Source organism: Caretta caretta, chromosome 3 (assembly GCF_965140235.1).
Source record: "Caretta caretta isolate rCarCar2 chromosome 3, rCarCar1.hap1, whole genome shotgun sequence".
Classification (NCBI taxonomy): domain Eukaryota; kingdom Metazoa; phylum Chordata; order Testudines; family Cheloniidae; genus Caretta; species Caretta caretta.
Genome location: NC_134208.1, coordinates 129,024,728 through 129,051,456, shown reverse-complemented (window position 1 = coordinate 129,051,456; position 26,729 = coordinate 129,024,728). Strand labels below are relative to the sequence as shown.

The 26,729-nt window shown below is 39.9% G+C and overlaps 1 protein-coding gene across 2 annotated transcripts in view; it reads right to left on the bottom strand.

The window, feature by feature from the left end:
* SMOC2 (SPARC related modular calcium binding 2) overlaps positions 1 to 26,729 on the bottom strand; it is a 178,151-nt gene that overhangs the window by 84,089 nt on the left and 67,333 nt on the right. For both annotated transcript variants that reach the window (XM_048843976.2, XM_048843977.2), the window contains exons 3-5: positions 17,223 to 17,329; positions 15,914 to 16,013; positions 4,602 to 4,649 (exon numbers count right to left, since the gene is read on the bottom strand). In XM_048843976.2, the coding sequence (XP_048699933.1) occupies positions 4,602 to 4,649; positions 15,914 to 16,013; positions 17,223 to 17,329 (255 nt within the window). The remainder of the gene's footprint in view (positions 1 to 4,601; positions 4,650 to 15,913; positions 16,014 to 17,222; positions 17,330 to 26,729) is intronic.

Below are 26,729 nucleotides of genomic sequence, written 5' to 3'. Positions count from 1 at the left end.
ACAAACAAGTTCCTTAGTTTAAAGAACCAGATAATCATTTGCATTGCTATCATCCTTCAGTCAGCCATCCCCATGCATTGCAACCAACCACCACTGCAAGAGAAGAGGGAGTAAAATGTACCGGAAAGAATACAGTAAAGATAAGGATAAATCTTCAACTTATTCAAAAGCATTGCAAGAAATACATGTAGCTAGAAAATCTCACTATAAAAAAATTGTTCAAATGAGCAATCTCTGGGAAACAGTAGTACATATTTTCAATCCAAAGACCATTTTTTAGCTATTTAAAGGGGTGGGCTGTTTATATGTTTTAATATGCTGAATGAGCCACAGTATGCAACATAACTTAATTGTCCATATCGGCCAGTTGCTGGCATTTCTTATGAAACAGAACTGCCTGCAACATTATGATGCCCCACCAGAAACAATAGCCTCTGTGCAGGATTTGGCTAGAATTCCTTGAAGTTACCACTTCTGGATCGCAATCTCATTTCCAGATTGTTTACCCAATATTTTGCATAGAAGCTATAACAGAATATAGCTTTTTCATGTACCTATTTTTACTAGGATGATTTCAGGCAACAGTGAAAATGGACTATACCATCCACCTCCTTGCCACTGCAACTCAATAGCTGCCTCTGCCTGCTCCCTTGTCCCCACTACACGGGCTGCCACTATGTTGCCTTTATGTAGATCATGCAAGGGAATGAGAAATAATCTGTCTTCCCAATACGAGACCACAATTTATTCCTCAGGAACATAGTACTGCTGATAAATACTAGACGGATAGTCATGCTATCCTAAAGTCCTCTCTCTGCAGAACAGGTAAAGCAAAGCAGCAACAGTGGAAACTTCCCAACCAATATGCTTCAATCTAAACTTGTGGGGGACTTCCTGTTTAGATGAGCAAGTCATTCATTCTCCATATCCATTTAATATTTGGTCACTATGTTGAGATGGATGACAAGAGTGCACATTACTGTCAGTTTGACCAGTGTTTTTTGTAATATTCTCTGGAAAGTGGACTGAAGCCACCAACTCATTTCAGAGAGGACACCAAACACATGTAATTACGTATGAATTCAAGACTTACTATCAAATTGTCTACCACTATCTGATTCAGAAAAATCTCCAGATTTGGGTGGGGGGGTGAGTGAATAATAAATAATACAAATAAATTAATTCAATCTTATTATACTTTTCTAATTGTATTCCCCCATACCCTTTCATTAGATAGGGCATTTGTTCTTGGAAGTGATATGGTCTGAATTCAGCTATATTACTGGAAACCTTACAGACGAGCAGCCCAGTGAAAAATATTCTAGTGGCAGCCTTGTTCCATTTATGAATATCTTTGTTCAAGTGGCATTTAACATTAGTCCATAACAATATTTTTTAAAGGAGCTAAGGTGCAAAAAAGGCCTTGTCCAAAAATTGGCATAGGGTTGGGAAGAGAGAGAAGCTTGTTGCTGGTGATTAATGAATCAGATCTTTGATTTGAGGATATCCCTATAATCTGAAAAAGATTAGCTCTCCACAGAAGTGGGGTCAGGGCAACAGGCACACCTGAGGCATACCTAACTTGAAGGGAAGAATCCCATTGGGGCATGAGTAATTTCCTGTTTTTGCTCTTTCAGATCCACCTGTTTCTGAAAAAACATTTAGTGTTTGGAAGAAGATATACAGTAATTCACTGTTCAGAATAAGAAGCAATATGGCATCATCACGATATAAAATCAGAGCAGTTCTAATTGAACTGGTTTTCCAAATTCACGATATTTCATGCAGATCACACTGAATGTGTATGTTTAAACACAGCTCTGGTACTCAGATCTCACTTATTCAAAACATTACCATGCCCCTGGCTAAAATCAGAGGATGGGGATATGGCCGTCATTCAGATAACAGTGTTCTTCAGCCAAGATAGGTTTCAGAGTAGCAGCCATGTTAGTCTGTATCCGCAAAAAGAACAGGAGGACTTGTGGCTAAGACAGGCTTTTTTTTTTCTCCTGAGCGGGAAAGAGGTTAAATTTCTGGATTGTGGGGCCACTAGGAAAGTGGATTAGGAAATGTCCCTGAAGCCTTTTTTCCCTCCACAGTTTAAGAGCACTGCAGCAGCACAGCTTCAGTCCCGTAGAGACCCTAATTTTCAAAGGCCTGAAAGTTTGCACCCGCCATGCTTTACTCTTGGAATAACCAAAGCAGAAGACAAGCTTCATTCGTGTGGGACTTAGAAATAACACAGGCATCTTGCTGGCCATCTAGGTATGGCCTGTCAGCTATTCTATTCTATTCTATTCTATTCTATTCTATTCTATTCTATTCTGTGGATTCTGACTCTTCAAGGAATTCCTGGAGGAAGGGAGTGTCTCAGAGACTCCAGTCCTATTGTGTTCTTAAACTATAAAATATTTCTACTGTATGAATTGTAAAACCAAAGATGGATCTGAAATTCCTGTCACTCATCTGGTAGTACAGTTATGTAGCGCTCCCAAGATCTGTTCTGATGTTTTTGACAGTGCTAGTTAATGCAAAATGCAAGCTTAGAAGAAAGGGTTGGTGGGGAGGAAGGATTCAGCTACTGAAAAGGAAGAATCAGGAACCTCCTGGGAAACAGGACATCTACACTTTGTGCTGCAGTTGTGCTGGTGAATAAAAACAAGGCACAAGTCAACAGTAACTGTGTAATGTCAAAAGCAAACATTTTTGATGAAGAAGGCTACATAACACATGCACTCTGTTTATCTCTGACCCCTGGTGATATAGATGCTGTTCATTCGGGCTTTGCAAATAACTCAGCTCTCACATACATCCTCATCAATAATCATTATGCTTTTGGCATTCTACGGCACTGGCTTTATGGAATTTAAAATCTGACTGCCACCTCACAACAGAACATCTCCTAGGTGATGATAATACCCATGAGTGCATTAGGGTTTTGAGGAAAGTATTAAATAATATACAACAAAGGTTTATCAGCAGATCAATACCCATCTCAGATGAAGACACACTTTTCTCCTCCCCCCTCCCACCAGAGCCAGAAAGAGAATAAGTTCATCTCTGAAGGGAAATTTCACTCTCATGCTGAGAGGACTTTGCAAGGTTTGTTGGCTATAAGATGAAGATACTCATACAAAATCTTAAAATATGGAAAATGTTGATTAAGAACACTCTGGGCATGATTGAGAAATAGGACCCCAAGGTATGTCTGTAATAAGGCATGGAAACTAAAAAAGAGTCTGACATCTTTAGCCAGATAAGTACTGGCAGCTGGTTGGCCTCAAGAGCAAAGAACACAACTGGATGCTTCAGTGTTCTACAACATTTCCCTTCGTGCCTGGTTTCAGCCCATATATATCAAGCAGAGTTGAATGTAGACATGAAGGCTAATTTATTTAATCTTCACCACTGCTCAGCTCTCTGAAGAAAGGCTCAAAGACAAAAACAAAGGCTTCCAAGATCCAGACAGGTTTTTTACATGGTACAGTTAATGTAGTTCACAGCTGAGAATAAAATTCATGACCCTAGCAGGTCATGAAAATTCATGAGCAAGCTTCCCTAGCAGGATCCGTAGCAGGATAACTGGAGGTCTGTGGAGCCCAGAGGCTATCTGGTAAACACATGAAGGAAAGTTTTCCCCTGCTCATTAACGTATCTTTTAATAACTAACTTTCGAACAGCTACTGATTTTCTCAACATAATAGCACCACTTACACTGGTCAAACTAAAATCAGGGTACAATATAAAATTGCTAAAATTCCTGCAAAATCATAAGTCAACTATAACTACATGGGGCCAAATAGTCTTTCTATTTATGCTGGCATAAATCTGGAGTAACTCCTTTAAAGCCCATTTAAACCAGCATTACAGAGAGTATAATTTGGTTAAATATTTTCATTTGCCTTTAGAATTACTATTTTTTTCTTTTAGAGTAACAGCCGTGTTAGTCTGTATTCACAAAAAGAAAAGGAGTACTTGTGGCACCTTAGAGACTAACCAATTTATTTGAGCATGGTCCTATCTTAAATAAAGTCAAGGGCACAAATTCATGCCTGGTGTAACTCCTCCAACCTTGGTGGAGTCACATCACATAAAAATTTGCCCCAGAAACGTGAATTATTATAGGATACATACATGAGGTTGTATCTTTAATAGCAGCAACTCTTTGGCTATGAATGTGAGTCATCAGTTGAACTCATCACTGTAGAGAACAAAGTGCCAGGCCTCAGAGGAGTCAAGTCCAGGTTGCCATGGAGATAAAGTAATCGTACCAGTTCCCTGGATCTTGGGGCTAGACGGTGCTGGCTTTACCAGACAGACAGTACAGGCTGCCACCCAGGGCTAGAGAATATTAGGGGCAATAAAAGACTTAACAGCTGTTTACCGGGAGGGTAGCAATGGGCTGGGAAGGGAGTTTATTTTCCAGTTAGCCCAATGCAGCAAAATCTCTAGGAATGAGGTTGGACAAATTAAAAAAAAACAAAAACACACAAAAAAATGCACTGACATTTCAAACTTGTGAAAGATCAAGGTTTCAAATCCTGCAAGTTTACTAGTTTCCATAGTTTAAAAAAAAATTCACAACATTCTAAGACATTTACCTGTATTTCCTGCACCTTCTCGTTGTGGCAACTTCTCAGTTACAGACCCTGGAAGTGGAAAAAAGTGTAAACCAAAAAAAAATTATTTTCATTATCCACTCACCTTCGTAGTGACACACATTAGTCTAAATTATTCCCCTCTGTTTCTGTCAGCCATAAATACCAGACACTTCTTCCTTTGTAAGCCAATGGATTTTGGCTTGGCCCGGTACTGACATTTGCTCATGATCAACTTAGGGTGAGGTGTTTGTTTTTGGTCACCACCGCACCTAAGTCAAAGAGAACCCAGGCACAGTAGATGAATACACATGCAAGAAAACATGCTCATGCACGTCATAGTCATAGGCCAATATCCTGCAATCAGATCCATGCTGCAGACTTTTACACCTGTATGAAACTCCATTGACTTCAATAGGGCTCTGCCTGGGTATAGGAGTCCCGCTGGCTCCATTTGCAAGATCAAACCCTTCATATAGATAAAAGCAGCAAAAAGTACTGTGGCATCTTATAGAAAACTTATGCTCCAATACGTCTGTTAGTCTACAAGGTGCCACAGGACTCTTTGCCACTTTTACAGATCTAGACTAACACAGCTACCCCTCTGATACTTCATATAGATAATTTGTTGTCCATGGTTTCTCAGATCTTCCTGGACACAGCAGAGAGGGGGGACTGATAAGAGCCAATCAAGGCTTTCTGATCTCATTTATCCAGTGCTGTCATATGTTAAAGTAGCAGGAGACAGCTTTAATTTATATCACTGATGTAAGCCCCCACTCCCGGGACTTTATGCTGGTGGAGAAATGGGCATAACAGAGCACTGCTTCACCATGCCATCTCTCGTCCCCTCTGCCTTGCTGCCACTCTGACCCCAACATACCCTCCCCTCAACACAGCTACCTCCACTAGCTTTACATCAGTTCCCCCTACACAGGGGGAACTCTCTAGGGCAAATCTCTGGCTGATTTAAGGCAGAGGCATCACAAAGTGAATTTGATGGACTGGTGAATCCAGGACCCCAAATTGACAGTAGTTGTATACTTCAAATAATTCTCATTTAATATATGTAAATGAGGAAACAAAATGAAAAATTAAATACAGTAATTTTTACAAAATATTTGTAAAGATTTGTTCATTGTTGTGGCATTTAGTATTTAGACTGCAAATTGCATAGTTTGGTGGATCACAGTGTATTTATCTGCACAACTGAAAAATAGGAAACAGCAAATTGTATTGCACAATTATCTGTTTTATGTTGCAACTACTTTTATTTGTTAACTTTAATTTCCAGTTTAGGCTTATTACATTCGAGTACAATTCTTGAGCTTTGTCATGAAATTCCTTGGAAATTTTGTGATGGCAAAATTTTGATAAAATTGAAAAATTGGTTGATTAAAACCGGCAAAAGTTCTTTTTATCAAACATCCATGTAATAAAAATGAGAGGAAGTCCTGCCCATTAAGAAGAAATAGGGGCACTGGATGGCTTGGAGAACTGATTGCTAATGAGATATGGAAACTTTGAATGATAACTGATAGTCCTTTCTGGCCTTAAAATCTATGAATTTATGTATCTATGAATTGCTCACACTAGATCAGTGGTGGGCAACCTGCGGCCTGCACACAGCCCATCAGGGTAATCCGTTGCCGGGCTGCAAGACAGTTTGTTTACATTGACTGTCCGCAGGCACGGCCGCTCGCAGCTCCCAGTGGCTGTGGTTTGACATTCCTGGTCAATGGCACCTGTGGAAAGAGGTGGCGACCCCGCACCACTTCCTGCAGCTCCCATTGGCTGGGAACGGTGAACCGCAGCCACTGGAAGCTGTGGGCAGCTGTGCCTCTGGACAGTCAACGTAAACAAACTGTCTTGTGGCCCACAGCAGATTACCCTGATGGGCCATGTGTGGCCTGCAGGCCACAGGTTGCCCACCACTGCCGTAGATTAATGGTTGAAATCTCTCCCAGGCTGATAGTAACTAAGCATCATTGCTAGCTGAATGAGGCATGGGTGCTGGGGAAAAATAGTATGCTATCATGTAATTATAGACTGCCATAAGGCTTAAACAAGGGGGGAAATTAAGGTTGCACAGGCTACCTTAATTCTACCATTTCCTAATTTTTGAGTGCTTGACTTTGCACACTTAATAAAAACCTAAATAACATTAACATCTTTTAAAATGTAATATTGCAAATAACTTGTTCAGAGAAATCTAAAATACCCATACCATAACCTTAATCATAAGTTGTCATAAATATAAAGGGAAGGGTAAACACCTTTAAATTCCTCCTGGCCAGAGGAAAAACTCTTTCACCTGTAAAGGGTTAAGAAGCTAGGATAACCTCACTGGCACCTGACCAAAATGACCAATGAGGAGACAAGATACTTTCAAAGCTGGAGGGGGGGAGAAACAAAGGTTCTCTCTGTCTGTTTGATGTTTTTGCTGGGAACAGAAAAGGAATGGAGTCTTAGAACTTAGTAAGTAATCTAGTTAGATATGCGTTAGATTCTGTTTTGTTTAAATGGCTGAAAAAAAAGCTGTGCTGAATGGAATGTATATTCCTGTTTTTGTGTCTTTTTGTAACTTAAGGTTTTGCCTAGAGGGATTCTCTATGTTTTGAATCTGATTACCCTGTAAGGTATTTACCATTCTGATTTTACAGAGGTGATTCTTTTACTTTTTTCTTCAATTAAAACTCTTCTTTTAAGAACCTGATTGCTTTTGTCACTGTTCTTAAGATCCAAGGGTTTGGGTCTGTGTTCACCTCTGCAAATTGGTGAGGATTTTTATCAAGCCTTCCCCAGGAAAGGGGGAAGGATTTTGGGAGGAAAGACGTTTCCAAGTAGGCTCTTTCCCGGTTATATATTTGTTAGATGCTTGGTGGTGGCAGCAATAAAGTCCAAAGGCAAAAGGTAAAATAGTTTGTACTTTGGGGAAGTTTTAACCTAAGCTGGTAAAAATAAGCTTAGGGGGGTTTCATGAATGTGTGGGGACCTGCTTGAAACCCCCCTAAGCTTATTTTTACCAGCTGAGGTTAAAAATTCCCCAAGGTACAAACTATTTTACCTTTTGGTAAAGCAATCAGGTTCTTAAAAGAAGAATTTTAATTGAAGAAAAAATAAAATAATCACCTCTGTAAAATCAGGATGGTAAATTCCTTACAGGATAATCAGATTCAAAAGATAGAGAATCCCTCTAGTCAAAATCTTAAGTTACAAAAAGACACAAAAACAGGAATATACATTCCATTCAGCACAGCTTATTTTATCAGCCATTTAAACAAAACAGAATCTAACGCATATCTAACTAGACTGCTTACTAAGTGCTAAGGCTCAATTCCTTTTCTGTTCCTGGCAAAAGCATCACATAGACAGAGAGCCTTTGTTTCTCCCCCCCTCCAGCTTTGAAAGTATCTTGTCTCCTCATTGGTCATTTTGGTCAGGTGCCAGCGAGGTTATCCTAGCTTCTTAACTCTTTACAGGTGAAAGGGTTTTTCCTCTGGCCAGGAGGGATTTGAAGGTGTTTACCCTTCCCTTTAAATGTATGACATAAGTAAAAGAAATGTAATCAGATCCTGTGGCTGTGAAATTTTATAACCAGTTGTAACATCTGTTACTATGGAGGCTAAGATAAAGATAAATCTCATGCTCCAGAGTGTTAATTGATGGCCACAGAGGTCAGGAGGGATTTTTCACATACACATGTACAACCTTCTATAGTTGGCCATGTTCACATTAGGGTGACAGTTCCAGATTCCTCTGAAACATCAGATAATGACCGCTCCTCGAGAGAGGGTATCCCAGTGACTGTACGTGATCTGGTAAGGCAAATCCTGTCACTCCCATTTAACTTCAAGTAATTAACGAAACAACTCAACTCCTACCTGTTGATTAGTGTGGTGTCATCGATAAACATTGACATTAACAGAGGCTCTGTCCTCTAAAAGGGCTCTGTCCTCTAAGAAATTAAGAGCAGACCTGTGTAAAACCTAACTTCCGCCTCAAAAAGCCCAACATAAAGCATGTGAGAGCTGGGGACAACATAATTTTGGTCAAGGGGATCCGGTTGTGGAACGAACTTCCAGAGCACATTAGGTAAATACATAATCTGATCATCTTTAGGAAACACTGCAAGCCCTTCCTCTTTGAAAAAGCCTTTCCACCACAGCAAGAATGACACTAACAGTAGTGACAGCCCCATCTACCCAAATAAACAGCCACCCCCAGTTTTTTAAAATTAAAAATAGAAGTAAAAACCTGTAACACAAACAAATTAACCAAGAGAACCCAAATAAACAACAAGCAAGCAAACAAAAATACCCTAAGTACAGTTTTTACCATGAAGAGAGACGCGATTCAGAAGCTCCATGACGTCCACTTCAGACTTTTCAATTGTTATTGATTTTACATGGAAGGTACTTAGATACTACGGGGATGGGCAGCATTAAAAACCCTAAACTAAACAGACAGTCTTTTTAAAAAATCCAATTAATTCAAAGAGTTCTGAATCATGCCCTAGTTGAGCCAACTTATCATTCATTAAACATTTGCCAAAAATTACTAAATGCTTTATTATTGCTCGTCTATAAAAATAGTTTCAGAATAAAGTGAGGGTTTAATCTGATTTCTTTTTCTTGGTATCAGACTGAATATACATTAAAAACAAGAAATGGAGCAGTTCATGAAGAGCCATTATCATAACATGGGGAATTATTATGTTAGAATGTTATGCAAAATGGGGACAACTTCAATTTAAATTAAGTTACGATTTGATAGATTTAGCAACTTAAATATCTATTGTATTATCACCTGGAAGAAAACACTGAGAAACTGTGCATTTTCAGCAAGTCATACTGCAGAAACTATAGACAGATTATTATAGATCGGTAATAAAAAGCCTTGAAAAGTGGAATAGTTGGAAACTTATAGCAATGAAACCCCAAAATTAGAAGATGATTTTTGCCCAGTTTGGGGTATTATAACAACCCTAGGGGCAGAATGTCAGCTGGTGTAAATGGTCATAATGGCATTTCCCAATAGCAATGTTCAGTTTTAAACTAAAAGTTTTAAACCAAATATTAACGATTTTCAGCCAAAAATTGTCAAGTTTAGATTTTTTGCCAAAAAGTCAATTTTTTGGTGGAACATTTTGCCAAAATCATTATTTTTAATTTCATTGAAATTTTCAATGGTAAAATAACTTTTTCTGACCAGTTCTAATGTTGACTTTTTTTCACAATCACCTCGAATTTCTGCGCAAATTCATTTCAAACCTAAGACCAAGAGCTCTACTTAATGCAGTCTTTCTGAAGCAATAGAATGTGATGCTGAATTAGTCCATATGTGATGCCCATCTAATCATATTTCAGAAAGATTTATGTTAATGGCTGTTTGTTTTTTAAGACTGGAGTCTGGGATTTGCGTGTCGAAATCCTACTCAGTTTTCATGGGAGTAGGGTACCTGAATCTCTTAGACGTCTTTGAAAATCCCAGCTAGAGTTTCTAGCAATTATTACTAGTGGTGCTACTGTGATTGCAAAAAGCAATATGAAGTGGATTACACAGCTCTGAGGTTTGCTCATAGGTTTTTAGGCCAGAAAATTTTTAGATAATCTAATCTGATCTCTTGTAGATAATCTAATCTGATCACAGCCCATTAAATTTCACCCAGTAACTCCTATGTTAAGCCTAATAACTTGTGTATGGGTAAATCATATCTCCCAGAAAGGCACTCAGTCTTGGTCTGAAGACGTCAAGCATACATCTACATCAGTGTATCTGTAGCTACATGCCGCAGAGAAAAGCGGACTGCGTCCATATTGCATCCAAACCTGACTGAGCCTTTCCCCACTTCTGGAGCCTCTCTGTGTGGCAGGGGAAGGATTCTAGTAGTGGGGAGCTGGCAAAGCCTTTTTCCTCTACCTTTTCCTGTGGCAGAGAAAGGTTACACAGTGGGTAGCTGCCTACGCCTTTCTCCACTGCCTCTCACCTGCCATAGTCTTTCTCCTCTTGGGGATTCAGCAGCAGGTAGGCAATGGGACAATACACAGCTAAAAAACAGCAGTGTAGACAGGGAGGCATGGCTTGGGTGAGTAGAGAGCATGTACTTGCATACATCCTCACACCCTTCAGTCTCATCTTTTACCCTATTAGCCTAAAGCTGTGCCTGCCTGGTCACAGTGTTGTTCATACCCTTGCTAAGGGGGCTATGAGAGTATGTACTCTACCGGCCACCCAAAGAAGAGTACAGTGTGAACCTACAACAAAAGATGGAGAATCTACCACTTCCCTTGGTAGTTTGTTCCAGTGGTTAATCACCCTCACTGTTAAAAATGTGTGTGTCTTATTTCTAATTTGAATTTGTCCGGCTTTAATGTCCAGCTGTTGGTTTTTATTAGATTAATAAGCCCTTTAGTACCCAGTATTTTCTCCCCGGGAAGGTATTTATACTTTGTGATCAAGTCACCTCTCAATCTGCTTTGTCAAAGAAATATAAAGCCTATCACTTCTCACCAGTTCAGATCTTGTTACCCAGGTTGATAGTAATGAAAAACCGTTACACCTGACAATTGTTCAGCAGCCTATGTGAAATGAGTTGCTTGCCTCAATTCCGTTCCCCTCAGAAGTGCTAAATTCCCTGAGAATTAAAATGAAAATTAAATAAAAAAATCTTGCAGAATGTTTTTGTTGATCTAAAATAAGGATTTCAATAAGTGAATCACTGCATCAAAAGTCTTGTTTACCATACTGAACTGATGGCCACTTCAACATGAAGTTTAGACAAGGAAATTTGCCAGAGAAAAACTATCTGACATCACAAATCTGGCATGCAGATTTGAAAGCCTCCAAAACAGAAAATAAATGGCTGAGCAGCAAACTGCCACTAGGTTCTCAAGAGCTACACTTTTAATTGTTCATATTAGGAATACTTGTATTATTAGGTATTATTCGGAATTTCCAGTACTGTGTTTTTCTAGCATCATGGGTGAACCACTATAAACTAAATGGGCTTAACAGTAGCTGCCTCAATAAAATATAAGCGCAGAAAAAGACTCTACCATCATGGTAGCAGGCATAGCCAAGGGAGTTTCAGAAAATCTCCGCTAAATAGGGTGAAATACTAACCAAGGCTAAGGACCGTGCTATTTGATCTGTAAAGGCAGACTCCCACTTCCACACCATGCTCTGTTGAAGTCTAAAGGGCTGAAGTCAATGGGATTTTGAATGGGAGCAAGCATCTTTCTGTATGAATCTGCTTAAAGTATTTGTGTCTACTTTGGATTCAAGTGAAGTGTCAAAGGTCACAGGTGTAAACTGGTGGGGGTTATTACACTGACAGTGTGGTCAGCACTGTACAAAAAATGAAAAAAGAAATAGTAGCTGCCCAAGAAATTTATAGTCAATACAAGGATAAGACGAGCCCATGGGGAGTCTCAGATGGTGAGAGCATAATTTTACTAGCTACAGAGAGGAGTGGGGATGGCAGTATCATGAGGTGTTGATTAGAGTTGTAGGCTTTTGGGAAGAAGTACAGTAAGCTTTCAGGGAGGGTTTTAATGCAGAGGGTGCACCCCTGGAGCACTGTGATACGGAATGTGTTCCAGATTTAACTGGTGACACTCACTGATGAATGCAGAGGAGTGTGGGAGAAGGAAATGAAGGGATCAGTGAGGCTAAACTCATTCAGGGAGTGAAGGGGGAAAGGGATGTAATAAGAAACAAGAGCAAAAATGTAGGCAGGAAGGATGGAGGACTGGAAGATGATCCTCTGTACTGTTACATACAAAACAAGGGGATCCATCGGGAAGAACCAAAAAGAAGTGCAATAAATATGTGTTATATATTTGAGTAAAGTAAGAGAGAAGAAAAGGCTCAGGATTGGCAAAGGCTACATCTAGAATACTACAGGCCTGAGTAAGGAGTTCTCTGCTTATAATTGTTATTTTATGAGCTGATTGAACATGTAAACAGAAGCTGAAAAAAAATCACAATGTGAAAAAGCAACCATCAAATACTTCAAAATCCATGCTCAGTTTGAAGAAATATAAATAGGAATAGGAATGCAAGACCTTTTCTAAGGAATGGATAAAGAAGTGTTCTTTTGTTCAGGACTCCACATCTAATATCCCACCACAAAAGATCAACCCAAGAGAGAGATGTACTTTTTGATATTAAGCATTTTTGTTTGGAAGCCAAATATTCGTGTGCAAGTAAATCCACATATCAAATAAATCCATACTCTTAAATAAAGAAGAAACACATCTATTAGCAAAAGTTCCATGAAGTAAGCCATGTGAGATAGCAGATAACAGTGGTACCATGCAAGCATTCATATGAAAGTCAAGGTGATGAAACTGTATGTGTAAATGTTGGAATAATCAATGACCTCCTTGTAACTAACCACTACATTCTGTCTCCAGAAAAGCATAGGCAACTGAAGAATACATGACCGTTCAGTTTTCAGATTCCACTGCTGTAAGATGTGCACTTGCAATATTAAGTAACAGCAAGGGAATTCTTGAGAATAGGCCAGAAACGGCACAGTTTATCAGTTTGGCTTGGTTGAGAGCCTGTGATATCCCAAAAGAACTAATTAAGAAAGAAGCAAGTATGAACTCTGTGTAAGTAATGATATTTTGGGCATCATTCCTGGGCATAATGATAGAAAAGGGAAAAAAGATAAAAGCAAATAGTAGATGTAATGGAAAACTTCAATGTTCCTTCTGGAAAAAAAATCTCTCCAGTCCTGACAGATGGTGATCCTGGAAACAGACTGGGAAACAGACTACAGCTGCAGCTCTGCTTCAGCAAGAATGTCATTCTGCAAAATTAGCACAGGGGATTGTGTTATTTCACTGCATAACTTCTTGTAAAATTTGTAGCACTGTCTCTCGTATGGTAGTAGGTGGCTGTGTAGTCCTCTTTAAGTAACATTGAGCTCTTCATCACAGCATTTCAAAATCCTCTCCTAGGTATTTGAGACATTACAAGCCCAGTCCTGCATCCGCTGATATAAATGGAAAAACAACCATTAACTTTAGTGGTGCAGAATCGGGTCCTATGCACTGATTTGGACCCTGATCCCGCAAAGACTTGCACACATGCTTAGCTTTATGCACTGTGACTCATTGACTTTAGTGGGACTACTTGATGTGTGTAAAGCTGAGCACATGCATGAGTCTTTGCAAAACTGGGGCCTTGGTCCTGAATATAGAAGAAAGATGGGTTTCCTGTGGCTATATTCCGGCTCACACATCATGACTTTGATTGAACAAAGCAAACACTTTAGCGGTGTAAGTGAAGAAACTGAACAATTTGTGTCTTGATTAATCAGTTAAAGCATCTGAAACTAACTACATTTTTTTCTTGATTACAATGAACATGAAAAATCCCATGAATCTGCTTGTCCAGTAAATAATTCAGCAGAACCGTGGACCAGAAATTAATGCCACGCACTTTGGCAGAGCTATTAGACAATTATTTATTGAGATTTCAGCACATGCATAATCCTTTTTTGTTGAGGTTAGTGAAATTGAGGGAGCTACTGGGTTTCATGATCACTGATATTGCAAAACTCCTGATGGAGGCTTCAATTAAGTAAGGCACTTAAGCACCACTTAACTACATCCCTATTTAGGATAACACTTAAGCATTTAAATATGGTCCTGAATCAGGGTCAGAGTTTGTATCAATCATTACATTAAAATACACTTCTGTATATATTATTAAATCTTAAAACTTGTGAACATTTTATGTGGCTCTTGGCAACTCTGTCTGACTCCAAAGTGAGTCTTCAGCATATATGCTAGATTGGACTAGATCACTGAACTAAACTGAACTTTATGGATCCTGGGGTAACAACTACCATAGGACAGACACTTGGAAGGCTCTCCACATCATTTAAGTCACACAGGGCTTAAAAGCAGCCTGAAATGTTGATGTTCTTTTGTTCTTACATATTCACTTCTTCTCTGGTCGTCTCCCTTCTTGTAATTATTATAATAATAATAATAAAGGTTTCTGCTCTGAATATATTGCTTAACTATAGGGAAGGTTTGGGTAAGGGAGCCCCACCAGAAGCCATATCTCAGTTTCTTCAACTCTGCCTATTGTCAGGCAAAAATTAAAATGTAGCTAACAACTAAGACAGAAACCACAGATCAAGCAGAAATGCTTCAGTAGCCCAAGGGCACTGACAAATGTAAACACTTAATAACCTTATATGGTTAAATGCCTGCCCAGTAACTTAACTCTTAAAACAGAACAAACCCTCCCTTCACAGCCCACCGGATATTTGTAAGCACTCATCCCTACCCCACCCTCACCCCGCCTTTTCCCCCCCTGCAAGGTAGACATAGATGCTTAATGCAATTAGGATGACCTCTATACGTATGTACTGTTTTTATTTTTATTTTTGTTTAGGGTTTTTTTTTTAACTTGTAACAATATATACAAATAAATGCAACTAAATTAATAAAAGAATGTATGTAACAGGCCACTGTAGCACCATATTTTGGAAGCTGCTTATCAGTCTTCCTGGTACCATGAATAAACCCCCTTTAGCATTGTCTGGGCTTGCCTGATTCTTGGGGGAAAGAATCTTTTTGCCTAACACTATCTTCCAGGGAGCCAAGGTGTCAATTAATCCTTCCACTACAAGAAGTTTAAAGTGCAGGGGGTACTGCTGTTGCAGTTCACAAAGCTTCAATATCTGTAGACAGAGAGCTGTTGTATTGACCTAAACCACCTGGAAAAGTAATCGGTACAGTTGCTTGTACAATTCTGATTTACCATACATTTTTGACATGTTTGAAATGAGGCTAAAAGGCAGTCTCTAAAAACTGGTTAATTTGTTCATGTGCACTGGTTTAAAATAAAAACTTGTGGGAATTGCAGTCTTTGTTTGTTGTTCATTTTCTACAAACAAAGGTTTAACGTTGATGTTAATGCTACTTTTCAGCTTTATTGAACAGGGTGTGTGGTGATTCCTCCCCCACACCTTACCCCCCCTCCCCCCATTTGGCTACTGGTGAGAATTTGTTTTCACAATACCAAACCTTGGACAGTGTTGTTGTTTTTTTTAATTCTTCTTAATACTTAAAATGTTTAAAAAGTAAAACTCTATGGAATGTTTGCAGTGAGTTTACAAGGAAGAAAATTATAAGATACAGAAATAATCATTTCAGCAATGCTGTTGCATGACACCATATGTTGCCACATAAGTATCATGTTAATGAGCACTGTACAAAATCCTAAAAACTGAGACAGGTAGAGAAAATGGATGGATGTCACTGATAAACTAAATCATTACTTACCTGGACATCGTGGAGTTTTATGTGCTACAGCTGTACCACTGATTGGACGTCCATTGGGAGTGACACACCAACAGTATCCTGTGTAACTATGACACTGAACCTGTCAGGAAATTACATCAAGTGAGAGAAATCTATGAGACATATGTTGACCATATTGAAATGTTCATGGCACATAGAGTCTATATTTATATATGTCTCTTGGGTACAATGGAGTCCTCCAGTAGAATATATTTTAAAGATATCAAATGTCTTTTTCTGTGTCTAGTAAGATAATCCACTAATAGACCATAATTCAAGTCTGATGAATATCCTTAAAGCATAAAAGCAGAGCTTCCCTCAAGCACTCTACAGTAGGTGCTTCAGTGGAGAACTGAGGAGAAAGCTATTAATGTGTGTTCGTTTTGTAGTATGTCCTATACTGAAAGAATAAGATACAGGCATTATGAAAAGCTCACAGAAGCTCCCGAGGGGACACGTGGATTGACTATCTCTGTTCCTGAGGTAAGCCCCCTCTAGCTTTTTTCCAGATAGACAACATATCATCTCACGCACAGTAACAACAGGATACAGCACATTTTCCTGTATTATTCATGCCCAAAGCTCTCAGAGAGCAAACTACTGGAATGCCTACTTTACATTAATTGCTTTATAAATCCCAACATCTTAACATCTCTCCTGGAGTCTAATGTCACTTTCTCTACCATACTGATATTTATATGGTAAATGTTAACTATTAGCTACACTTAAAAATGACTACGGTAACTTTCTACATGACTCTACCTTTAAAGCTTATTATAATGGTAGCAGAAGACAGTCCTGCTTAGTATGTATCTGACTGTGATAAAACCTTCAAATTGTACCCCTCTTGGATTCTAAGTCCTTGCCTGAGTAACTCAGTCTCAGTCCATGATGCCTGAACAGAGATTCAGCAGGGGTTAGGGAGGATTACTCTATGACTCATGGCTTTGGCAATAGAATATGGACTCTTTTACCACAAGATTACTGGTTAGGATCAGGAACAGGACAGAAATCATACACATTTTACCAGCTGATGACTCGTCAGAGAGCTATGAGAAATGACTTGGTTGTCTCACCCTAGTGGAATGGGGTGCACATCACAATAACCAACATCACATGCAGCTCTTTTGTTGATCATTTCTGAAGAGAGGCCAAGGACTAAATTGGTACAAAACGTGAACTATTCTCCCACTTCTAAACTTCAGTGTTAATGGAATTCCCTCGCTGCATCACAAACACACGAGCATGCTGAACAACAAGACATAAAAATACTGAGCCAAAACTTTTCAACCTGGCTGTATGTGCCATCATCATTACACTCGGGAATGAAAACTTGCTGAAGCTCCTTGCGGGCTTGTTCCTGGGTGTATTTCCTCTCTGCCACACACCTGGAAACATCTAAGGAAAGGGAGAAAACAAACAAGATGAATGATGCAACATTAAAGAGAGTATAGGTGATAGCCCAAAGTATAAACAAGGAAGAAGGTTCAGAGACCCAAATAAAGAATTGGATCCTTTCATTCCTGATGATGTATTGTTACCTGAGTATTTAGAAATAGGGAAAAAATGAAAGAAAATCAAAGAAGTTATATCATCACTGCTTCCCTTTGGTACAATCCTGCATATACATCTAATAAATGTATCTATTTTCTTTTAAGTGTAGTAGGTCTACCAGCAGTACACCTACCATTAGGTTTTTCCTCCCAACATTTGTCTATTTAGCCTGCAAGTTGTTTGGAGCAGGGATTCTCTCACACACTGTGTTTGCACATTGCTACATTGCTTATCACAAGTGGGCCTTGCTCTTAGTGGCATCTCTAGGTGCTTCAGTAATACAAATTAATAATAATCTACTGTACAATACGTGGACTAATTATTTCACTTGCAAGGAGTGTGTATAATAATTAATACATCTTTTCTATTTCTAATTTCTATGATGCTAAAAATATAGCTAACAAGTCAGCTGTGGTTTATGGGATTCGAGAAAACTGAAACATACTTTAATTCTGGCAAACTTGGATTCCCCAGCCATGCCCCCTTTTCCCTTGACCCACCCTCTGTGCCAAAGGCTGGGGGTGGGGGAATGGTGTTAGAGCCACTATGCAGGCTCTATGGAACTGCACGATTTCTGAACACAGGTCAGATTCTTCACTGGCCAACATCCACCAGGTTTAGGGAAGCTTTGTGCTGAGAAAAAACTTCTTAACTGTCAGGGTGTTAAGCACAGGAATAAATTGTCTAGGGAGATTATAGAATCTGCATCATTGGAGATTTTTAAGAGCAGGTTGGACAAACACCTGTCAGGAATGGTCTAGATAATACTTAGCCCAGCCATGAGTGCAGAGGACTGGACTAGATGACTTCTCGAGGTCCCTTCCAGTCCTATGATTCTATGATACTAGTGCTAAACTGACGTAAAAGGACCAGAGAATCTGGCCTCGAAAGTGCTAAATAAGTGTAAAGTAATATTAGTTATCATCTGAGTGCTGGTCTAGAAATTAGGAGTCCCTTAGTCCTAATCTTTGCTCTCATATTGGTTTCCTCTCTGGACTTGGACAAGTCACTTAACTTCTATGCATTAGTTTACGTCTCTGTAAAGTGGAAATTATAATACTTATCTCATAGGAGTGTTCAGAGGATTAATCAAATTTGTAAAGTTATTAGAAGTGAAAAGCATTATGACTTTATAAAAAGTTAAGTATTAAGATGAAACATTGAATCATTATGATGTTTCAGAAGGGACATCTGCAGAGACCCAATATGTCACCTAGCAAATGGACAGAAACCTTCCACCCTTCACAGATACATAGGAAAACTTAGTTAACAAGAGGCTAAATTGTTTTGTATATGTACTTTAATAATTTCTTAGATTTTCACCAAGGGAACTTGTACTTCCATTCTGGTTAATGTACTGTGTAGCTTAGGTAGATTATGTTAGTCCATGCTCTGCCAAAGTTAAAAACCAAAAATATTTAATCTACCTTCAGTGTCTTAAGCCTTATTATGAGCTTGGTTTGGTTATACAGTACTTACTTACATGTGGTTTTAATGTAGCCAGTGTTTTAAACTGAAAATAAATCACTCCTTTGGTGGAATTCTGTCCTCATTTTTTTATCACAACATGTGGTTTAAATGTCTAAAAGGAAAAGTGATATAAATTCCAGCACATAAGGTCTCTACTACAATACTGATAGAGTTATAAATTATCTCCAATATTTGAATTATCATAAAAGCATGCCAGAGACAGATAAATTCTCCAAACACCTTGTCTGCCACCCTGTTCCTGAACATCTCTGCCTTCTAAAGCCTTCATATTTGCAGTCAATTTAATACTCCTAGACTTTACAGTGATCAATTTTAATGAAATAGAAAACTCAAGTTTGAAGTCTAATGTTTCTTGGATTATTTAGCTATAGGAAGCATTTGAAGGTTAGTGGCATGGAATTACAGTGCCTCTCTAAACCCCAAAGCAAACCTGGTAGAAAGCTCTCTTATCAAGTTAACCAGCGGAAACAGTCAAACTATTATTCCAGATACATCCTTGTAAATTATTCTGCTTTATTCATTTATCAAGATTTACAATAGCACATGGAAGAACTGTGATTCAGTTAAAGCTGGGGATGTGATACAAACTTATAAAAGTGAGGAACTATAAAAGGATAGGCGAGATAAAAATATCAGAATATCATATCTGTAATACTAATGACACATTCGATTATCAAAACAGATGGACTAAATTCATCCCAAGTGCAACTTCATTGAAGCCATATTATTACACAATTTTTAAAGTGTTATTATGGAAAAGCCTAGAGGCCTCAGCCAAAAAGCGGGTCCTGTAGTGCAATGTGCTGTGTACGCACATAACAAGAGGCAGTCCTTGCCACGGAAGGGCAATACTTGAGACAGACAAAGAGTGGGAGCAAGGATGTATTTTAGCCCCTTTACAGTGGGGGAATTGAGGCACAGAAAAGTCAAATGTTTTGTCAAAGCTCACACAGGAAGTTTGTAGCAGCGCTGAGGTCTCCTTTCCCCCCACCCCACTCGTCCAGTGTCTTTAACCCAAAATCATACTTTTGCTTGAGCTAAAACAGGGTGATTTTGGATTTAAACACTCACCTATCTTGGACTGTGAACTTAGGTTAAAATATTATGGTAATTATCTCTCAGGTGTGTTCGGAGGACTAATTACTTCATGGGCCTGGTTCTAATCATTGCTATGCCCGGTGTAAATCAGGAACAACTCTACTGATGTGAATGGTGTCCTGTTGGTGTGAGATCAGCATCAAGTCAATGTCTGTGAAGCACGTGGAAGATGAAAAGCATCATATAATGCTAAGTAGCATTTTTAGACAAATCTTGCACCCTCACAATGCTATTGTACTTGGGTTTCCAGCTCTACAAAGAGAAACATTTTTTAAAAGAATCTGATTTCACTTAACTTTTTGAAAACATTTAATGACAAATCCTCTCAACACTAAAGGCCTGAATCAGTTGCTGGTTTGTGAGTGGTTCCCCACTGAACTCAGTCTAGCTCCCGTCTCATGTATGGATTGGGAACCAATCCAATAGTAGTAGACAGGCCCAAGGTGGAGTTCAGTATGTGGAGTGGGTGAAAGATCATTTGGGTTTAGCCCCTGTAAAATGTTGAGGCCTTATCTGCCCAGATTCGGACAATAGAAACCCCGATACCCACAAACAGTTTATGCACACATGTAATTTTAAATCAAGTGAGTTGTGTCATTGGGTACGATTCTTATCTCTGCTCTGGCCCCTGTACTTGAGGTACATGGGCTGGAGCACCATAAAGGCTGCCTAAAAGCTCTGGTTGTGGCCGGGGGAGAATTCTCCTGGCACAGGAACTGGGAAAGACAGCAGCAGGCTGTCCTTTGAGCACCCCTTTGCAAAGCATGGTGGGGAGCAAGAGGGGCAGGCTGGGAGTGGGCAGCAGCACACAGTGCTGCAGAGATTCTGGGCAGTGCAGGGAAGCTTCCATAATTTAACGGACCAGTGCTCTCTAAATTACCCCAGTGACCACTCTAGCCCCTGGAGCAGCCCACAGTGGGAGAGCACAAATGGCTTAAAGCCACATTAGCCTCTATTTCCCCAGGTTTCAAGTACAGTAGTGAGCCTCTTAGGATATGTCTACACTGCACATTAGGCCCAGGCTCTGACTCAGGTTTGAGCCCAAGTCCCCCTCTCATCCACACACAGATCAGTCTGACTAGGGTCAGCAAGCACTCAGGATCCAGGTCCTGGGACTCTGGTAGGGGCGTGGGTCACAGCTCAAGTCCTGCTGAGAATCAAGTTCAAGCCCTGCCATTTTTCAGTGTGGACACAGCTCAAATTGCAGACCCGAGTCAGATGTGTAGTGTAATATGGACGCATAAGCATGGCTATAAGACCCAGGTCTAGCAATTGTTAACCCAGGTTTACAATGCAGTGTGGATGCTCAAGCACAGGCTTGGAAACACCATGTCCACAAGCCTAGGTCCCACAGACTCTGGTTTACAATGCAGTGTAGGCATACCCCTAAAGGCACAGCATAGAATCTCACCCACTGGGTTCAATGGAGCTACTCCTGTGAGTAAAGGAAAGCATGTGCATATTTACAGGATCTGGGACCAAATTCTAATACATTTTTGAAAATTAGAAACATAGGGCCTTATTTTTTGTTCCTTGTGCAACCAAAATACTACTGAAATCAATGAGAATTTGAAGTATGCAAGGAAATTAATGTAGGATCAACCTTATAGTTAACAGCGGAATTACCCAGACTGGAACAGATTGCCACCCCCTTCTAATCCACTGTCCTGCCTCCAATAAAACAGTGTTTGATGCCTGCAGTCTAAGAGGAAGGGAAAAAACCTTTAATACAGCTGGCAATTCTGCTATAATGTATCATGGAGAGAAAAAACCTGGCAGAAAAAAAAAATTAGGTTTATAATGGAAACAATGACACAATCTTAACCGGGATGCAAACCGTATTTCTATAACTACATCCAATATGAATTAAATTTACAACAAATTTTGGGCTCCACGGGAAGATTAATCCAAATTCTCTCATTGGAAATTAAACTGATTGCCAAAATAAGTAAATAAATACATGTTCTGCAAATGGGGTTTGATTTAGTCAATCCTATACTTTTTCTTCATTGTTGGATGGTAATATATGTGTTAAGTAAGATTAACAAAAATTTAACTTTCCCAATCCACTGAGCTTCACTTACTTTTAGGGGCGCTGACTGTGTTTGACATAGGTTACATATTTATACATAAAATAGTATAATGGTTTGTTTAATTATTTATTTTATTATAGATTGAAAATCCCACTGAACAGACAGTAACATTTATCACTTTGTTAAGACCACTTAAAAATGGTTAAACTTAATTATTTGAATTAAAAAAAAAACCCTGAGGGCTTTGCACAGATGCTTAACTGTTCTTGTGCTGAACAGAAAGCTTTCCTAAATCCATGAAGATTTGAACAAGCAAGTTTAGCATAGCATGTAATCTAGATAACTCTAACTCTTACTGAAGGCTCCCATTTCTGGCTCCTTCTATCTTTCAGAGTGCTAGGATAATCTGACTTTTCCCTAAATCGCCCCCTGTTTGTCATTTGGAAGTGTTCGGTATAACACTGTGTAGACATCAGCAGCAACTGAGGCCCTGATTGAGCCAGGTACTTAAGCACATGCCTAATTTTAAGCATCTGAATAGGCCCATTGAAGTTAATTGAACTACTCAGATGCTTCAAGTTAGGCATATACTTATGTATCTCGCTGAATTGGGGCTGGAATGAAGATGTTATTTCTTTTCATTTTTCTTTCCTGTTACTTTCCCTGTTTCTTTTACTAATTGGTAAGCACATGCATTATGTGCATCTGGTGTACTTCTAATTTTGGAAGAACATGCATTAATCAGTGAACGTAATATGCCACGCGTCGCCTGGGGAAGCGCATCGTCTGCCGCTGGGAGTGATGCGAGGAGCGCCAGGAGCTGGGAGTCCTGGTGCCGCAGATCAGGTCCGACGACAACACCATCATCACCCCGAGCGCCAGGGGCATGCTGGAGAGGACCCTGAAGGCAGCCATCCACTCACTGTACATGGAAACTCTGAAGCGTAAACCGGACCGGGGTAAAGACTTCGAACTGACCAGCAAGTGGGACGCCAGCAACCACTTCCTCGCCGGGGGTGGCTTCACCCGTTTCGCTGACTGGCGGTTCATCCACCGCGCCCGGCTCAACTGCGTCCCGCTCAGCGGAGCCGTCCGCCATGGGAACCAAGACAAGCGTTGCAGGAAGTGCGGCTACTCCAACAAGACCCTGCCCCACGTCCTGTGCAGCTGCAAGCCCCACTCCAGAGCCTGGCAGCTGCGCCACAAGGCCATCCAGGACCGCCTAGTGAAAGCCATCGCACCGCGCCTGGGGGAGGTCGCCGTGAACTGCGCCATCCCCGGTACTGACAGCCAGTTGTGACCTGACATGGCAGTCACTGACGAGGCCCAGAAAAAGATCATCCTCGTCGACTTCACAGTCTCCTTCGAGAACAGGACCCCGGCCTTCCACGAAGCCCGAGCTCGTAAGCTGGAAAAATATGCCCCCCTGGCCGAAACCTTAAGAGCGAAGGGCTACAAGGTGCAGATGGATGCCCTGATCGTCAGAGCCCTGGGAGCTTGGGACCCCTGCAACGTGCGTGTGCTGCGGACCTGTGGGATCAGTCGACGCTACGCACGGCTCATGCGGCACCTCATGGTCTTGGACACCATCCGATGGTCCAGGGACATCTACATCGAACACATCACCGGCCACCGACAGTACCAGGAGGTGTGAGCCGGTACGACATCGTGCATCAACTATGGGAAAGGGACTGAGAGACTTTTTCCAGTGGACCATATGAATTGGAACCATAAACTCACTGAACATTAAATCCCACCAAATGAGGGTAGAGCCATCCTCATCATTGTATCCACTCATTATACTCCACACCTGAACATAGCCATTATATGGACAACATACCCCCATATCTCAATGTCTCTACTTTGACCCGTTAAACTTTTACCCCCAATCGGGGAGATTGCAGATTATGCATTCCTTTCGCCACCCATTCCTAAACCGAATTTCGCACCCCTTGATAATCTGTACCTTATTCCCTGATAACCAGAAACTTCTATGCTTAAACTCTGTACTGTTTTCTTTTTACTTCAACATTATCTTGATAAAATTATTATTTCTGTGCTAAAAGTGTTTTCAATGTAACAGGCTTGTCTTTGGTGTGTAAGGGTATATACTGCCCTCAGTCCATGCAGGAATCGCCACTGACACTGGATCTAAGGCTGTATACAGCTCTAAGAGCTGATCACCACTAGGCTAAAAGACATATGTATCAGTATTCTAGAGTGATAGGAAATATGTATCAAGTCACTTGTGCTTGAATCTCCTTGCTTCAAAGATCTGAAGACACATCCACATTTTGAGAGTGAAGAGGGGGGTGGATGTCTGCAGAGACATTTAACATGACACATTTGCAACATAAAGACTTTGTACTTGCTGGTAATGATCACCCGATGATTTCTGTCTTTTCATTTTTATTGCTGCATTCTGGATCTTAACAAGAAGGCAGCATTATCTTAGCTGAAACCCTCTTCTCTTGGCATCTAATGGAGCCAGGCACTGTGTTTTTCACATTTGCAACCACCCAGCAACTTAGATAGTTAAGCTATAAGATAAAACAAGGAATGCTGGCTGGAATCCTCCTTGGCACAAAAATATTCCTCTTTCTTTTGACTAGATACAATGTGCCTAGAGGCATACCAAGTATTCATAGTAAAATCTGAAACAACAGAAATACAAACCCAAACATTCTGACCGGACATTCTGAAAGGGGCACAAAGGTTTTGAATGAGCCTGACCAGGTTAATAGGAATATGGGCCCATCTATGATTCTACATCAAAAATCAGGAAAAATTCACAACTACGTGTGCTTTCAAGTCTTCATTGCTGCATTGGGGCTTCAGTCCTGGTCGTTTCAACTTAGTTTTGCTTTGAGATTTTAATTTTGTACAGAAACAGAAATTCAAAGTGAAATGACATGGATTGAAATCAATAGCCAGTATTAGCACAAACCTCTACTAAGTGGAACTGTTGAACTTTGCAGAGCTGTGGCTATGGCTGAAAGTACATTTGACTATAAAGGAGAGTTTTTTTCACCCCCTAGTCCTGTGCATTCTGACTGACTTTAACAATCTTTGCATGAAGTTATACCATTATGAAAAAGATGATACATTTGAGAATGAGATGGACCAATAACAGAATACAGAGAAGTTTAGAGCTGCATCTGAATCAGGATCGGAATTCTGTAATGTGCCACCAACTTACAGTTGAAAGTTACCTCCAATAGGAAAATACTTCTAGAAAGAACTGGCCAACAACATTTTTTTCATATAAAATATCCTTTTTAAAAAAAAATGGATTTTTTTTTCCAAAAATGTCTTTTCAATTTTTTGTTAATTTTTTTCATTGTGATTTTCCTTTTCCCCCCAGTCATTTTCAAAAATTGAAATTTTTTCCCCCCAAAACTTGCTGGGTGTGGGAGAAGGATGAGAGAAACAAGTAAAAAGAATGGAGGGGAAAAGAAAAGGAAGAAAAAATGCAAGAAGTGAAGTATAGTACATTTATGCTTGGGAAAATATGCTAAGCTTCCATTTTGATATACCAGGTGTTTGCGGTAACCTACAAAACCCTATCTGGGCCCAGTCCTCGGTCTACTGAGTTAAACGTTAAAAGAATAAGATCTTCGGAGACCAGTGCTCTTCCTATTAGCTCGTTCATCAGCTAACAGGCAACAGCATCACTTCAGTTAAGCGTTCCTACATTTGATTGTCGTAGGACTACAAAGTATTTTCATTGGAGGGCCCTCAACCTTGGAATTCTCCCCATTGGTCTAACAAAGCCTGACTTGTTTGACCTACCAAGCCAACATGCAAGTTCTAGCTTTTTAGTCAGGCTGTTAGCAGAAGGTGAAGGATTGGTAAAGTTGGATGGCTCTGCCCAAGTTTATTTTTCATAATGTTAATGCAGTAGCAAAAAATTCACATCCTCAGAGAAACACTCAGCAGTGATATCCTGCTTTTCCTACATGTAGGGAATGTCACAGTTGAGTAGTAGTATTAGAATCTGAAGAGAAAAGTTTACCTTACTGAAGTGTATGCTGTAAATATCCCTGTGTTTGGAGACTTGCAAGGAGTGCATTCTACAACTAATAAGTAAGAGTGACAAACTTTTTTCACCACTGCCAGGAACTTTAATTCTTGTAGTGTTATTGAAATGCTGTATATCCCTCTTTCTGGGAAAATAGCAAACTATTTTATGTGAAATTCCACACATTTTTATGTGTGTTTCAATTCTTTATGTGAATCTGAAAATGAAAAGAGTACCTTTTGTTATGTCTATGATAGCCCATAAAAGGAGGGCATTTTTAAACAGTAAGGCTCTTTAAGATACCATAAATTAGTTAAGCTAAACATAAGCTGTATAGGGTTTCCCATAGAGAAAGGGATCTACATCATTACAGAGAAATAGCAACAATATTATTTGTGATGGCTCTCTGGGTTGTGCTTATTTAGCAGTGAGGAATGAATTGTAAGGAATGAATATAGCTATACGTGCTATGCCTGGAGCCCAAACTACCACCTCATGGGTGTTGAAGAACTCCAGGACAGAGCTGAGGCACCTGAGCAGGATTGTGTAGGCACACTTGCTTTGCTGTTGTCCAGAATGAACTTGTGTAATGGATACAGGC